At 38.6% G+C, this 13,902-nt stretch overlaps 1 protein-coding gene across 10 annotated transcripts in view; it reads left to right on the top strand.

Annotated features, from left to right (window-relative positions):
• The window catches only part of PEX5L (peroxisomal biogenesis factor 5 like), a 274,524-nt gene that overhangs the window by 64,505 nt on the left and 196,117 nt on the right, over window positions 1-13,902 (top strand). For 3 of the 10 annotated variants that reach the window (XM_066241134.1, XM_066241135.1, XM_066241136.1), the window contains exons 1-2: window positions 2,290-2,510; window positions 4,012-4,083. The exons of 3 other annotated variants lie outside the window; for them this stretch is intronic. In XM_066241134.1, the coding sequence (XP_066097231.1) occupies window positions 2,418-2,510; window positions 4,012-4,083 (165 nt within the window). In that variant the 5' untranslated portion in view covers window positions 2,290-2,417. Of the gene's footprint in view, window positions 1-1,465; window positions 1,660-2,289; window positions 2,511-4,011; window positions 4,084-13,902 lie in introns of those variants that run through there. 4 more of the 10 variants (XM_066241127.1, XM_066241131.1, XM_066241132.1 and 1 more) reach the window with 4 other exon arrangements.

Here is a 13,902-nt window from a genome sequence, read left to right on the forward strand (position 1 = left end):
CATTCAACACAACAATAGCTATCCAGTGTAAATGAATCAAAATTATACCATTTTTTTGGTCAGATTGGCATATATATATTTTGGTGTGCTGCAGAATTTTAGTAAATAGCTTATGTGTGCCATGAGATGAAAAAGGTTGAAAATCACTGCTTTAGGGGAAAGCAAGATGTGAGGAAGTCACCTTTTAGAACAGTGGGAACTAAACAACTCTGCAGCCTGCAGGGAAGAAGGTAGCAGAGAGAAGGGATTGGAGATGGGGAAATGAGAAGAAGGAACTGAGCACTGGCAGCCGGGAGGAGGAGAATAGGGAGAAGGCCTCTGGACTCTTGTCTGTATAGTCTCCAGGTAACATTTGCTTTAATAAATCTAGGTCTACTATTTATCATTCATTGCAGTATTGAATAAATTATAGTAAAAAAATTGTTTAATATTTACACGTAATCCTTAACCTTGACAATGATTTTGACATCTATAGTTAGGCAAAAATTGCAAATGAGGCTAATTTGTCCAATTCACTAAATTATGTGTTCCTTTTTCCTTTCAAAATTTCCTTCATATACTTCATTCCTAATGAATATGAAGAATCCTTCTAATTCAACCCAGATGCAAGCAGTATCTTGCAATTAATAGTTACCTTTTAATAAAATCTTATTCTAAAATTGAACATGGGTGCTTTGTTCTTCAGGTCTCTAGCCCATCAGATTTTGTTGTTGCAAAATTTTCTTATATAATTAGTTTATATCTGCAATCATACATTGTCTTCCTCTACAGTTTCCAAGTTTTATGATTTATTTAATTCGAGTGACTAAACCTACCTTTCTGTTTTGCTTTTGTGAAGGAGAGAATGAAGGGGTGGGAAGCAAGAGGTGAATTGAGTTAAGGAGAGATGGTGGAGTGTCTGCAGAGAGGAAAGGTTAGCAGTTAGACTCCATGGTCTTAAGAAGAGTACATATCTGATTCAGTGGCATTAAAAAGGTACTAGCACTAAGGAAGAACTAGATGGTCCTCCTTCCAGTTACTCAAAAGGATTCAGAGTGCTGTGGGGAAATCCTGTGTTCCTGTGTTGGGGGTTTCAGAGATAGGACACTTATCTTCAGCTGAAGCTCCTTACAGGGAGTGTGGCACTGTTGGCCAATGATGACTATTTCCTTTGTTTCTTTCTTCACTTTTCCACCTCAAAGTGGTCACCGTTTCAGCTCCACTGCGCTGATGCTCCCTCCTCAACTGAATTTAGGTGAGCAGTGAATCAAATCAGCTAGAAGCAGGCAGCACGGTGATGACCAAGTGGAAAGGGGCCCGCCCTCTCTGCCTCAGTGGAAATGCTCAGCTCCGGTGTCTGCCAGGGGAGGGGGAGGAGCACAGGAAGTGATTGCCCTCTGGATTCTCCTCCCACAGAAGCCCTGCCTCCTCACCGTTGGGCAATGGGGAGGTTAGCTTCCTTTCTCCTTCTAGTTCAGTCCTTTGGCTAGTGGGAAAGACCACGTAGAAGTTATGAAGTTCCTTTTTTGTGCTTAACAAAAGTGCATAAATAGAAGACAGGGATGCCCGGCAGGGAAGAGGGAGGAGAGCTGAAGATCCCTGCCTGGGCTGGCTGATCTGAGCAGTCAAAGTGAGAGCTGAGTGCTTGAAAGAGGATTATGCTCGCACTAGAAATAAGCAGTAAGTGAGCAAATAACCATTATGGCTTAGAAAAGGTTTAATCCCTCTAGGGTTATGGGGTGAACTAGAAAATATTGCTTAACTCCAGAGGAAAACTGTAAGAATTCTGACTGTGTACAGCGTGTGCTGTTTGGGGACTAGGAGTTTAAGTACAGAATTAGAGCTCTAAATTCCACCTCCCACTCTCCGAAAATGCCAACTTCTACTTAAAGTCGTTGAAGCTATAATCTCCTTCCCTGACCTAGTCTCTTCCCAGGAAAATTTACTATATCAGATAAGGAGTCGAGATTAAGTTGAAAAAGAGGAAGTTGGTACTGGCAGAAATTGCCACCTTGCATTATGTTCTATGAATACTGGCATTATTATACCAATTAGCAGCGATTTGCTAATCACAAGAAAGTCTGGGGTGGGGCATTGAAAAGAGAAAACAGTTTTTATGAGGCTGAGTAGTTCATATGTGTGGTATGAATATAAAAATGTATATAATTAATACGTGATTTTTTAAAGCATTCAACAAGAATAGCAGTCAAGTAATATAAAAGTGCTCAGATAAAAATTAGAAAAGGAGAAATTTTTGTTTTAATATATTTTTGTGCTAGCCTAAATTTTTACAATGTTTACAAAGTCAAGACAGTGATTCAGGGATACTTCGGTTAATTGTCACACATTATAAATACTATTGCTGGGCAAGACCCGTGGGTCTCTGGTCAGCAAGTTCTAGCAATGAAGCCACTGCCACTGGTGCAAAGAGTTCTGGGATGTCTGACAGTGAAATGGAAGGAAGGACCCACATTTCATCTCTACTTAATGTCCTTTTGCCCAGAAATCGGGTCATGCAAATGAGCTACTTGGTACGTATACAGATCAATATTTGAGAAAGCTTTCTAAATGTTTTGCATTAGAAGGTCTCTGGACAATATCCTATGGCAACCAGTGGACTAAAAGGATACAAAAGCCAAGTGATAGAAAGAAAGTTGGCTTGATTGAAACTGTCTTGTTCTTTTTGTTTTCCATTAATCCTGAAATGGAACCTCAAATGAGGACAAGAATAACGATAGAGTGAAATACTGTAGCCATCTGTTCTGAAGCGGCTAAATTCATTAATATATGAATGAGACTTTATTTATGTATCCTGGTACTTGAAGATTCAGAAATCTCTTCATTACAGGAAAAAACCCCACTAAAATAATAGATATCTTTATTGGGGAGGAAATGTGGAAATCTGGTTTTGAAATGCCATAGGGGAAAAAACAGGAATCATGTCCCACAGTGTAAACAGATTTAAATCATGTTACTGTAAGAATATAATTATTTCCCCCCAATGAGATGGAGATTCTAATTTGGCCCAGTAGGTACAAACATAAGAAACATTTTTAATTTCTTTAGTTCTAGTTGATATAGCCAATAGCTACTAGAAAAGACTGTTTTTAAAAAATAATAACCTTGAACTAAAGCTAACTGTGTAGTGAGTGGTGAGGGGGTCCCCCTTTTGTAGCTGGACCTCTACAGAGATGGGCACTTTGATTCCTGAAATTATGAAGAAACATGTGATTTCTGGCATTTCCATCAGACAGTGCTTTGGGAGAAGGAAAAATAAAACTCAGATAAATTATCTTACTCCTATAAGCACAACAATAAAATGGTTGTCATGATCTATGTCCTTCTCTAATGTTAGAATTCTTTCTGTGGGATAGGTAGGTGTGGAATGGTCATTGGGAGGAAAGATGACAAAATACCAATAAAGTCATTTTTAAAGATGATCTGTACTCTTCTATCTCTTCAAACTAACTGATTTTGAAAGTTATTTTATTTATCATTTCAAAATTATTTGAGTTATTTTTATAATGTTAGTTTTTATATGATTTATAAGCAAATGTATCATATTTTTAATTTGTTATCTGAGTTGCATAATAATTGTCATTCTCAAAAATATGTATTATTAAAGTAAAATATTTAATAGTTGACATCTTAAGCAGACTATTACCAAATGCAGTTTCAATCTTTAAGCAAAGTTGTGCTGAGTCTCTTGAAGGAATTACTTATATTAAAGTATTAAAAAAATCTCTTCAAAAACTATGGAATGGAAAAGAGAAGCATAACAATATTCAGAGAAGATTAAAAGCATAATTTGTATGAAAGAAGCTGAACAAAAAATACTTAATGAATAAATATAAACCAACAGCTTAACAATAAAAAAAATTGCTGTTGTCCATAAGAGACTGACATACAGAATGATATGTTATGACTAGTGAACAAGGCTAAGTAAACTTTATCTTTTAAAAGTATTAAGTGGGAATTAAGATTTTTCATGGAGAGAAACTAAATGATCGTTTAAAATTATTCTTTCACAAGAAAAGTAAAGAAAAAGGATATGGAAAACTAAGCAGTGATGAAGACCTCGAAATAATTGTTGATCAAAAGCAGGTAAGTGAATGCTTCCATACATTTTCTACTGTTGCACGGTGGATTTTTGACAACTGAAGCCCTTTGAGCAGTCAGCCCCGCCCTGACAGAGGCCTGTCTAATGGAGGCCTGCATACCAAGACAGATTTGGAGAGCAACTAAGCCTCTGATCTACTGATATTGCATGTCAGTATGTATGTTCTGGATGTAAGAATGATGAAAAAGCAAAACCAGATTTAAAAAAAACATTTGGAAAATTAAAAGTTTCCGTTGAAAAGGGAACCAAAACAATAATGATAATTTGGTTAGAAAAACAAATTTAAATAAGAGCCAGAAAGTATATTATTTTGAAAATGAGAAACACTCCCATTAGTGTAAAATAATGACTATGATTTAGGAAAAGGGAGATAAAAGGACTTAAAAAACTGAGAAGTTTAAAATATATATATTGCCCAATTTAGTTTCTTGGCTAGTCTTCAGTAGATTTGGAGATGATGCTTAAAAAACAAAGATAAACTGTTTAATATTCTGCAATACTGCCTATAATTTGAGAAGCATCTGGCTTGGGTTTTATACGGGCCCATGTGGTAAAATGAAAACTGCTTAATAGGCCATAAACAGTGACACACCAGGTAATGGACAGTATCCAGTTCAGGCCACTGAACTGGCATTAGTCCTTAACATCTTTGTTAGTTATTGGGCAGACAAGCTAACTGCACATTCATTTACTGTATAAGTGTCGCTGCTTCTGAGGGTGACGTAAACTCAGGTGGACATAAAGAGATGACTCAAAGGGATGTGAGCAGATGAAGAGGTGAGAAAGAAAGCAGGCTACAGGAAGGCAAGTTGAATTTGGACAATTTCCTAATTGTGCAGTTTGTTCTGCATCATGGTGATGGCATTAAAGGAGCAATTGTGTATCTTTCTGGGGAAAAAAAGAGAGAGAGAGAGAAGTGACCACCAGAAAATAGCTACCAGAAGCAGCTGACTCGGAGGCCTGCTTGTAAGGCATGGAATGATTGAGGTAACTGAAGTGATTTTCTAGGAAAAACTAGCCAAACAAAGCATCTCCATGCGAGGGACAGAGTATATCGCTTTTACAGGGTTCCTTTAAAATCCCTCCGTGTTCTTCTTGCCTTATCTTCACTCTCTGGCTCTTGAGTAAGACAGAAGGATGGAGAGTGTTTGGCCCTAAATGTCTACTTAGTGCCAAATTGTCAGTTTAGTTAATATGGTAAGTGAGGCTGGAACCCAAGCGTGCCACTGAGCTGTTTAGCTCTCATTTTAATTGTGCTGGAATCATTACTTGCGGCATGCAATCTCCATCTCCCACAGACCCTGCCTGTAGCCTAGCATTCCTGTCAAAGGACTGGACCCACTTGGTGAATGAACTAGTGAAATGCAATTCAGTATATTAGGAGAATACACATGCCTATACTTTCCCTATTAAAACAAAAGGTTAATTTCTTTCTTAATCATGTAGAAGGTAAATTCTTACTCTTTTTTTACTTCTTTAGTTTCATCCTCCCCCAAAGCAGCCTTTCTTTTCTTCTTTTTTTCCGAAAGCTTCTTCTTGTTTTAACTGAATTTGGGGATTCTGAAAACTGTAAAATTACACATTGAGATCTTTGGAGTAGAAAACCCAAGAGAGTCGTGGTTCTTTTTATCTGGTGGTACCTTTTATAAAACATGTTCTTGTGCCTAAACACATTTATTTTATTAACTGTTAAGGAATCTCTTTTTAAATTAAAGAGAGAACCTACTGTACTTCTTCTCAGAAAATAAGGCTTTCACACCTGGATCAAATGAGGGAGACTTTGTTTTGTTTTGTTTTTTTGCCCTGTTATTGTTTGCCTCTGTAGTTATCACATTTCCTCCAGTGCCCTGGTACCAGTTGCTACCAGTTGGCACCAATTAGCAGTGACCCAGCTTTGCTGAACCATTCATGTCAAACATGGTTCAAAAGATGAGTAATTATGAATATGACTTGGCATTGGTGTTTGCTGTTGGCTATAAGAGTAGTTCTTCCTTTTGGGGGGTGGTGTATGTAGTGTTGATGTTGTGAGTAAATAAATCCTAGGTCAGAACAATGACATTATGAATACCTGTAAGTAAAATATTTGTGAAAATATTTTAATTAGTCTTTATAATACTACAAAAAATTCTTCCTGAGTTTAAGAGAACAACATTAAAGGTGTGTGTGTAAAATACATGTTAATATTGCATCAACTCATAAATATTATATAAATTATTTGATAAATATATTTATATTATATACACACACACACACTATTTGGAAAGGAATATTTATTATGTTCAGTTTATTCTTCCTATATATTTTTAGAAGCATAGTGCTGTGCTTGTCAATCTTCATGTAATTGCAATAGTTTTTTCAGTCAATGGTACCAAAAGAAAATCTAAAGAAGATAAAATAGTTGGAGGCTGTGATGAGCAGAAGTCTATTAATCTATTAAATCTGTCATTCAGAAGCTGTTGCTCCACAAATGCTGTGCGAGCTCTATGCCATTTCATCAGTTGCGTGATTTGCAAGTCTTGTACTTGCACAGAAAGCCCACAATTTTGCTTATATAGGACAATTAATAACAGAAGCAACACAGAGTATGTGCGTTTTGTTCTCCCTGGCTGCCCTCATTCAAGCATTCAAGAGGGTGGCAGATTATTTCCAAAATTACTTTTGGAAATGTCTAAAGTTTTATGGTAATATTGTGCTTCTTTCTTCATGAAATTTTTAGGTAAAGTTTCTTGGGATGCATATAAAACATTACAGAAAATTCTTAGATTAATGTTGATGTCTTAAAATAATAGGTTTTATATAATATGTAATCACACACACACACACACAAAGTCATTTAAAATATGAATGAATCACATTGGCATCACAGTCCATATTTTCCACCAGAAATCCCTAGAGCTTTTTTTTTTTTTTTTTTTTACAGAGACAGAAAGAGAGTCAGAGAGAGGGATAGACAAGGATGGACAGACAGGAAGGGGGAGATGAGAAGCATCAATCATTAGTTTTTTGTTGCTCATTGCAACACCTTAGTTGTTCATTGATTGCTTTCTCATATGTGCCTTGACCGCGGGTCTTCAGCAGACTGAGTAACTCCTTGCTTGAGCCAGCAACCTTGGGTTGAAGCTGGTGAGCTTTTGCTCAAACCAGATGAGCCCGCGCTCAAGCTGGCTTCCTCGGGGTCTCTAACCTGGGTCCTCCGCATCCCAGTCCGATGCTCTATTCACTGTGCCACCTCCTGGTCAGGCCCCTAGAGCTTTTAAAGTCCATGCCTTGGAAGGTAATCAAGGGAAACATATTGAATTAAAATCTTACTTCCTGTGAATCCAGACACTTGACATAAAATATGTATACTTTTTATTATAATTACATACATAAATATAGTTATTATATATAAATTATAACATATAATTAATGAACTTTATGTTTGGCTTTCTAGAATGAACATTAAAAGGAAAAATTTAAATATATATTTTTGAATCATTTTTATTATTTATTAAATTTTCTCTCCTGACTGGAGGGGGTGGATCTTGTTAAGGAGTAGCTTTCCTGTACAGATGAACTTCCTTTGGAAGTTACCAAGATTTCAGGGCTGTAAGTGCAAAAGTAAGTGACCAGATACCTTGAGTAAGGGATTAAAAACATTAAACATTTTGAATAAATAATAAATTCATTATATTTTAAATTAATGTTTTTAATTAGGGTTAACTTAATTCAAGGTTTATGGTATGCCAGGCCTAAATAGTTTTTTTTTATTTTTTGAAAATGTTTTCAAATTCCAGGTAGACTAAAAAGAGGTAACAAATGCCAACACAAAATTATAAAGGATTATGATTATATGAAGGATGTTCTTACAGGTTCAAGCATTTCAAAAGTCAGTGTGGCAGTATGGTATGGATCTAGCTGGTTGTAGGACTCGGGTTGCAGATGCGCATCTTTGGTGCAATATGTCAAATGCCAGCCAGTTCGCAGGTGAACAAGCAAGTGATTCTCAAACACTAGCAGCCTCAGAATGCCCTAGATGGTTTGTTAGAACAGAGTGCTTGACCTTATGCTCCGAGTTCCCAATTCTCTAAGTCTGGGCTGAGACCCAAGAATTCACATTTCTAAGTCCTCAGCTCCCACTGCTGGACCACACTTTGAGGACCACTGGGTCAAGGGAGATAATTATCGCAGTTCTAAAGAGAAAAAATGTGTGGAGATAGATAGATAGATAGATAGATAGATAGATAGATAGATAGATAGATAGATGCCTTGTGATAAATTTGACATTGTTTAACTAGGCATTATCTGGAAACCTAAAACCTAGAATTCATAGACATCCAATATAATAATGCTGAAAACAAGAAGACCACAACTATTTGCAACCAATAGTGACTTTAAAGACCCAGGTTTCCGGTCTGACTGAATTCCACTTGGTAACCTTGTGATCTTGAACCTGTCTAAGGTATACTTTCTTATATGAAAAATAATACTTTGCTCTTTCTACCTTCTAGAGTTTCTCTGAGATAAAATTTGTAACAGTGCTCTGTAAACTGTAAACCATGACCATTAGGTCATTTTAATTAGCCAGTCATTACCACCTGAATTCATCCACTTCACCTGCCATTAAAAAAAAAACCAAAACCACCAGAGACTGGGTGGCTTCAGTAACAGACATTTATTTCTCCTGGTTCTGGAGGCTATGAAGTCCAAGATCAAGATGGTCCATCTTGAGGGGTTCTGGTGAGAGCCTCCTTCTTGGCTTATTGATGGCTGGCTTCTGTCTATATCCTCACACAGCAGAGAGAGAGCTCTGGTGTTTCTTTCTATTTTTATTGGGGCCCCACCCTTATGGCCTTATTAACCTTTATCTCCTCCTTACTGGCCCTGTCTCCAAATACAGTGCAGAGAGAGAGGTGGAAGCCAGCCTCCCTCGTCACATCCAGTCCAATACGCTATCATTCCACACAGCTTCTGTACTATTGCCTGTCACTGCTTATCCCACATGTGTATCTTAAAAAGCTATTTTGCTTCAGTGCTCTAATTATTTCAAATAACAATCTACTAGGAGTTATTATAATCAGCCAATATTTATTTATTGAACCCTTACAGGGATAACCTATTCCACACACATTTCTTACTATTTATATCCCTTTTAACGCCTATGGCTTTGCCAAGAGAGAAATGTCATTTGTAGCAAATGTGTACAAATTTACCGCTGAAAGGTTATTGTTGACAGTCACATGTTCTTCCCTTCCCTGCACAGCCTCCTTAGAGAGGCCTCCGCCAAGCAGGACAAGCACCATGGAGAGAGACAACACACACTTTTCTTAGTCTAAAACCTCTCTGAGACTGTCCTCTTAAAGTTGTAGGAGAAGCCTATGCAGAAAACAGTGGAAACTAGAATTTCTCTGGCCTTTCTCCAAAGAAAGAAGAAAAGAGACAAACTAGAGATGTCCCCTTGTGTTTCCAATAACAACGAAGCGTTTGAGTAGGATTGCAATTCTGTCCTAGTGGTACTTGTGGGAATGGAACCTAAAGAGGAAAATGCAGGTCAACGAGAAATAAAAATGGAATAATGAAGAAAACAGATTCGTGGGAAAAGCTACCTAGCTTCCTTCTGGTATGAACAGATAATGTGGTTCTACCTCCACCTGAGGTGCTGACCGAGTCTCAGACGTCTAAGTAGTAAAAGAGGTGAGGTGATAGGTTTCATGCTTTGTTGTATTCAGTACCATAGACAGTGCTTTCTTTGCCATGTCAACGCGGTGCTTAATCTAAATATAGTTTAGATGCCATTTACCTCTAAGAATTATAAAGCATGAGTGTCAGATGACACCCATCTCTTGGTGTGATATGTAACACTCCCTGGATCCCTCCTTGGTACTCTGTACCTAGTCACCAGGAACAGGAACCATGTGTAAAGGTGCAGAAAAGAGACAACCTGGAGATTCTCAATCAGTCTACTCTGAGTCGCTGAAAGGGCCACAGACCTTTTGCATTGGTTGCTGACTAGATTGCACTCACAGCCGACATAAGCTTATTAGCATTTTCCTCAGGAAAGACTGATAGATGAGAAGTGATTCCGTGAAAATAAGCCTATGTATTTGAGAGACTGAAGCTATTCAAATGTGCTGTCTCTCTAAAATCAGCATTGGAGTAAACAAAGATCTACTCCTGGAGTCCAATCAATGCCGTCTTGTCTGTGAAGCTATTTATCATCAATAAATATTGAAAAAGGAAGGGAGAAAGTTTTCCACTTGGCTAAATTGAAAAATTACTGGAATAAAACATGATCACCTGTGTTATATTCCTAAATAGTCCTTCTTTGTGTTGAGTAGTATAAAAATAACTCTGCGTGACTGGTAATTTGGGTGGGGGGGATCACAGTAACTTATTTCACATTTTCCCCACTTCAATTTAGGGAAGTGATTCTCCTAAGTATCACCTGACTGTAGGAAAAACAGAAAGGCCAGAACTAATATCTTAATTTCAGACTGGGGTCTGCAGGTGGGAGGCCAGAAAATGTAGAGGGGTCACTCGTAATAGAATGACACAGAGGCAGGCAAGAAAGAGCTGAATAGAAGGTCATCATCCTAGTTTCTAGTCTTGGCTTTGCCATTTACTAAGCAGAAGACCTTGGAATGAACAATTTAGGATTTCTGAGTGTCTTTCTTAATCTGTAAAATGACATACTACCATCTGGCTCAGATGTCTGTTGTAATGTTCAAATGGGAGTGGCCCTCTGGAGTGCCTGTGTCCAGCTTAGCCTCCTTTGGTAAGAGCCAAAGCTAGAATTCAGGGCCTTTGCTTTTTTGCCTTATCCTCTGTCTACCATCAACTCAAGCTTCCTGAACGATGAGTTGGAAACAGTTGTTGCATCATAACGTTTCACTTTGTTTATTCCAACTGCTTTACTGTTATGCATCTGCATGCTTCTGCAGGACACTGTCAGATACTCTAGTGCAGTACATTTTGGGGAGTTCTGGCTCTTCTGTTACTCCACATGCCTGACATTGTGAACATAACGAGGCTGTACAAGTGAGGCCTTCACAGTCAAGAATTTGAATGAAAACGGGTTAGGGCCACATAGTAGCTGTATTACTTAGAAAAATTAACCAGCCTCCTTGAACCCCAGGCTGCTCTCCTGCAAAGTGGGGGAAATACTTTCTACTTCATAAAGTAGTTGGGAGGGTTAAATAAATTCCTGTTTATAAATGCTTAGCAATATGCATGGCACATAGTGCTTTATAAATGGAGGTATTAGGGTGGGTAGGTGGTAGGTGTTGATGGTAAAACTCTTGGGTTTATTAGCTGTAGAATCCTCTTGGACTTCTTCAAGATTTAGTTGTAATAATTCTAGACAGTAAAATCTATTCTGAGGTCATAGATACAAATGGCCCCTTGGATCAAACCCATACAGAAATGAGGGGAATTGTCCGTAAGAAAAATAGGGAGTAAACGGGGACAATGACTAATGCCCCCCCAGCACCCTTTAGCTGCTCTCTTTATAGAAATGAGCTCTGTATCATTCCAAATACTAGTTTTTCAAGAGAAGGATTTAATCTCCTGCTTTTTAAATGTTTATGATCAATTTAAAAGTTTTTTAACAGTGTGAAGTCAAACAACAGAGTCTGGTTTGTATACAGTCCAGGAATTCCAGTTTGAGACCTATAGTATACTCTTGAAACTCTAGGATCTAAATAGAGTAGAATGTTGACCTGGCCCAGGTGGGCCTGTGTCCTTCCCTTCTGTTTCCTTCCTGCTTTACACCCTCCCCCCAGGAGGCTACTTGTTGATCTGATTAAAATCATAGACATTAAGCCCTGGCTGGTTGGCTCAGTGGTAGAGCGTCGGCCTGGCGTACAGAAGTCCCGGGTTTGATTCCCGGCCAGGGCACACAGGAGAAGCGCCCATCTGCTTCTCCACCCCTCCCCCTCTCCTTCCTCTCTGTCTCTCTCTTCCCCTCCCACAGCCAAGGCTCCATTGGAGCAAAGATTCCCGGGCGCTGGGGATAGCTCCTTGGCCTCTGCCCCAGGTGCTACTAGAGTGGCTCTGGTCACGACAGAGCGACGCCCTGGAGGGACAGAGCATCGCCCCCTGGTGGGCAGAGCGTCGCCCCCTGGTGGGCGTGCCGGGCGCATGCGGAGTCTGTCTGACTGTCTCTCCCCGTTTCCAGCTTCAGAAAAATAAAAAAATAATAAAAAAATCATAAACATTAAGGTATAATTGCTAGGTGGCCTTAAGACCCTCTAGGAAGTTTAAGTATCTCAAAAGGGAACCTGTTACCCATAATGTAAAAAACCCTCATTTGATAAAATGAATAGAGAAGATATTTGTAAGCAGGAGGTATTGCTGATATTTTCACCTATTCAGGACTTTTACCACCATCTACCCCAGCTAACCCGGCATCTCAGTGAGCACACAAGGGGCCAGCATTGTTGAGCAGTGAGCACCTGGCTTTCCTTCGCCAGGCCCCCCTTCCCAACTTCCCAAACAGGAATGCAAATCACAGGTTCAGTTAATAACTATAATCATCAAGAGAGACCTTGAGTTACCACATCAAGTTCAACAAATACCGGAAATACCTATGTTCATTACATGTGGTATAAAAGAAAAACTGGATTTTCACATTGGAAAAGTATATGTGTTAAGTAATCTTTGAATAGCTCTTTTTTTCTCCTTTTTAATCTAACGGGAGAATTGCTGGCAGTATGTTTAGACCCTGAGAAAAGGAATGCAAAATTGAAATGACATGAGCTGACATGCTGGGTGTAAAAGTGATGTGATATATGAAAATAACAGAGACAATAATACTTAAAAAAAACAAAAGTAGACTCAGCCATTTGGAATAAAACTTGGAAAGAAGCCTTTCAATGTGGAAGGTTTGCTGTGCTTTCACTGGTGGGTTGTTTTTTGTTTGTTTGTTTTTTGGAAGGGTCGTGTTTTTGTTGTTGTTTTAAGTAGGTTAATCTGAGCAATCTGACAACTATAGACATTGACACTGAAAGGAACTTCAGCAGATAATCTAGTCAGAGGTTTGCAGATTGTGCTCTGTGAGAACATTCCCAGCCATTTTGCATAGAGGGGTCTGGTCTGTGCTTGAGATCCACCCCTTAGAGAGCAAGCCAGTCCCTAGGTGAGTATGCGAGCTTTCTTTCATTAAAGCGTGCAGCTACTAAGAAGTTTAATTGTATTGGTTTTAGTTCAGTTGAAATAAGGTAAATGAATGTCAAAGTAGGGAAGTTGCTTGACTGTATCACTAATTTATTTTGTATCACTGGAAATATTAAAACTTGGGTCTTCAGCAGCCTCTAGTCTTAGGTCCGGTCATCTACCCCCATAACTGCCTTCCTAAATTAAGCTGTTTTTTATCCTTCCTTCTGAACTCCCTCTTGCTGGTAAACACATCAGTCAAGCCAGAAAAACCACTTGAGAGAAGTGTGTATTTCAAGTGCACAGCTGCATCTGTTACCTTTGTCTGTTAGATTTTTATGGAAGGATGTTTATATAAGATGCTTCCCAATTCTTCATAAAGTGGTTCTCACTAACTTTGTCACACTTCTCAGTATATATCAAGGTTACAGATATTAAAAATGTTAAAAGTGGGATTTGAATCTCCTTAAATACTTCTAATGAGATTAGCAAAGTGTTTCCTCCTTATTGAAGCAGTTTTTCTCCACTCTGATTGGTATATCATCACACTCACACACACACACAAACACACACACACACACATATACACACACACACACCCGCAACCCACAACGGGCTGTGGGGACTGTGAACCCCGTTCACAGTTCAGCCTCTAGTTTCCAAGTTCACCC

This window comes from Saccopteryx bilineata, chromosome 8, assembly GCF_036850765.1.
Source record: "Saccopteryx bilineata isolate mSacBil1 chromosome 8, mSacBil1_pri_phased_curated, whole genome shotgun sequence".
Classification (NCBI taxonomy): domain Eukaryota; kingdom Metazoa; phylum Chordata; class Mammalia; order Chiroptera; family Emballonuridae; genus Saccopteryx; species Saccopteryx bilineata.